At 33.2% G+C, this 2870-nt stretch overlaps 1 protein-coding gene across 1 annotated transcript in view; it reads right to left on the minus strand.

Moving 5' to 3' along the window:
• The window catches only part of PDE5A (phosphodiesterase 5A), a 191656-nt gene that overhangs the window by 17485 nt on the left and 171301 nt on the right, over positions 1–2870 (minus strand). Inside the window, exons 16-17 of the mRNA XM_007952375.2 lie at positions 2045–2145; positions 265–342 (exon numbers count right to left, since the gene is read on the minus strand). Coding sequence (XP_007950566.1) covers positions 265–342; positions 2045–2145 — 179 coding nt within the window. The remainder of the gene's footprint in view (positions 1–264; positions 343–2044; positions 2146–2870) is intronic.

Below are 2870 nucleotides of genomic sequence, written 5' to 3' on the forward strand. Positions count from 1 at the left end.
GCCTTGTTTCAGTACCTATGCTTTATTGATATTCTACTATATTTTAAAGGTCCTCTAGAATAAAGGAGCAATTTATGAGAATTGAATTCACAAATGCATTTCTTTTCAAATAAATATTCATATTCAGCCTTCGGTATAGCACTCTGGAGAATTGTGACAACTTCTGAGATCATCATCTTGTAATGATAATTGCAATAAAAACCGATAGTGAGAAAATTAGTTGGGTAGTAAAATTTCCTCTTTAAGGATAGTAAACCTACTTACAAAAATAACTCCTTTTGATGAGGGTCTTCCAAATTGAATTGATTTTTTCTTATAAGTTCAAAAAATTCTCCTCGCCTCCTTGAAAATAAAGAAAAATATTTGGTAGTTACGACAATTCCCAAGCCTCTTATGACTTTGGTCTACAAAGACCCATGGAGCAAATTTTGAGGAAAAAAAAAATCTAGTGTTTTTTTCCTCTCATCTATGAATCCAATACAAAAAATTAATCATTTAAAAATCTTTAGTATCTCACTTTCCCCTTTCTGTCATTTTTTTTGTGTGAAATATAAAATTTCACATAATTTCTAACTACAGATCTCAAATAATGGTAATTTTATTTCTTGAATGTTACTTATTTTAAGAAAATAAAAAAGGAGTGAAAAATTTGGTACCAAGAATTAAGAAATTTTAAGTGTATGATGCAATATGGTTTCAATTTAACATCATGTATCTTACTCATAAATATCCTGGTATAGGTTAAAAACTCTTTATCAGTATAAAGTTGTTAAATGCACTGAAGCAAAAGAAAAAAAAATCAAGTAAATTTTAACATCCATTCAGTATAGAGTTAATGGTTCTAGGTGCTCAATATTAAAGTATCCTGGGAAGTCATAAGACAGAATTGTTCTTTTCACAGTATTTAAAATCTAGCTGGGAATACAAGACAAATATAAGAGAAACTTAAATAACAAAACTGACTGTATGTTATTAGGTTATCAAAAATGAAAAGTCTTATACTAGGTTTCACAAAGGTTTAGGGGTGACAGATGAGAGGAGATGTGGTTAGATGTAGTTTTCAAATTATTACAACATTTATGCTACTATCATTCTAAATGAATTTTAAGTTTACTATGTTTTCATTTATCCCATTTAATCCTATTTATCCTATTTAATCTTTTAATTTTTTAAGTTTTACTCCAAAACTCACTAACTAAGACATGCAGTTTACTTTTAGAAAACAAAATAGCAGATGTCTGCTATAGTCTAATGCATGATTTCATAAAAACATTATAGGGTAAAAAAGAGTCTCTGTGAGTTTGTTCTGTGTTCTTACTTCTTGTAAAAGTGACTAAAACCATGGACGTGAATCCCTGTACACAGGGACAGACCTGTGTATGGGAGAATCCCACGAGTAAGACTCCCCTCATTCCCCATATGCACCAAAGGTCTCAGCAGGTATGTTGGAAAAGGACACCTGCCCAGATAGAGGAAAATATGTTCTGCTTTCAGAAAAGCAGCAGATTAATCATGGACATGCATATGTCATATATATCACTTTCATGCATACCCTAGTTTTTGAATCAGTAACTAAAAAGTTCTACATAAAAACTGAGTAAAATCACAAAAAAAGAAACAAGAGTTACTTGTTTGTCTTTCAGCTCCTTTCCCTGCTCACCTAGGTTTGGATAACAGCATAAAGGAATTGTGTATGAAGCTGATGGGGCAAGGATAAGGAGGAAAAGCAAATGGCCTATCTAACAACTTGCTTGGAAAGACCTTGAGATGGCAATTTGCTTGTATATAACTCAAGGGATGTATCAGTGGATGACCATCAGAAATAAGAGGGTCTCTGTAATTTTTAGCATGAAGTAAGCCAAAGAAGTAGGCATTTCTGGCTTTTTTTGAAGAAACTATTCCATAGTCTGATAAATAGCTTTACCAAGGTATTTTGCCCTTATTATATTCCAAAAAAAGTCCCCATTGTGGATTCCAAAAGTTTGAAACAATGCTAACACTTCCAAAACTTATTTATTGATCTCAGGATATTCTTAAAACTTACTTAATGTATAGTGCAAGGTCTGTAGCTAAAATTGCTTGCTTGATTATTCTCAATGTGGTCTTATATTCTTCAATGGAGAGGCCACTGAGGATCTGATTCCCCTTTATGGAGAAAGAAAACTGTCATTAGCACTCCACCCGGAGAAGCCGCTGAGAAGTTGTCAGAAACTGCAACATTAAAATGGTAAGAACAAAATCTGAAAACACAGTCACGTATCTCAAAAACATGCCCAGTATTCTAAACCCAAGAATACAGAAGACACCTGCTTATTAAAATAAATACCATGAAATAATGTTTCCCATCTATGTCCCCAATCCCCCTGCTTTGTCATGTTAGAGAAAACAAGTTCGTAACAGTGTAACTGCCTATGTATGCATGTTTTCTCAACTCTTATACTCCTTAGGCTATTATCCAGCCCTAAAATCTAATAGCTATGTATCATTTTCCCTTGGGCAGGTTAACTGCCATAATCTAAAAGCAAGTAAAACTCTTAAAAACCAAAGCAGTAAACTTTTTAAACAATGGATTATTTAAAAAGTTATTTCTTTATGGCTTTTGTAATGAACAGTAACATTTTTGGTGCGTTTTTATATAATTTTAACCTGGCCAATACTGGGAATTGTGTGCATTCCTTAGGAACATGTCAATATAGATGAGTGGAGGACATGAGCCAAAGCTGTGCTTACTGGTGGTATAAAGAAAACATGGGTTTAAACAGCTATTGAAAAAACATGTTACCACTGAGTCTTTTCTGACTCACAGCAATCCTACAGGGTGGAACAGAACTGCCCTATAGGGTTTTCAAGGTGCTAAATCTTTAAGGAGC

The sequence above is a fragment of the Orycteropus afer genome, unplaced genomic scaffold, assembly GCF_000298275.1.
Source record: "Orycteropus afer afer isolate SDZICR_OR568_19922 unplaced genomic scaffold, OryAfe1.0 scaffold00332, whole genome shotgun sequence".
Lineage (NCBI taxonomy): Eukaryota > Metazoa > Chordata > Mammalia > Tubulidentata > Orycteropodidae > Orycteropus > Orycteropus afer.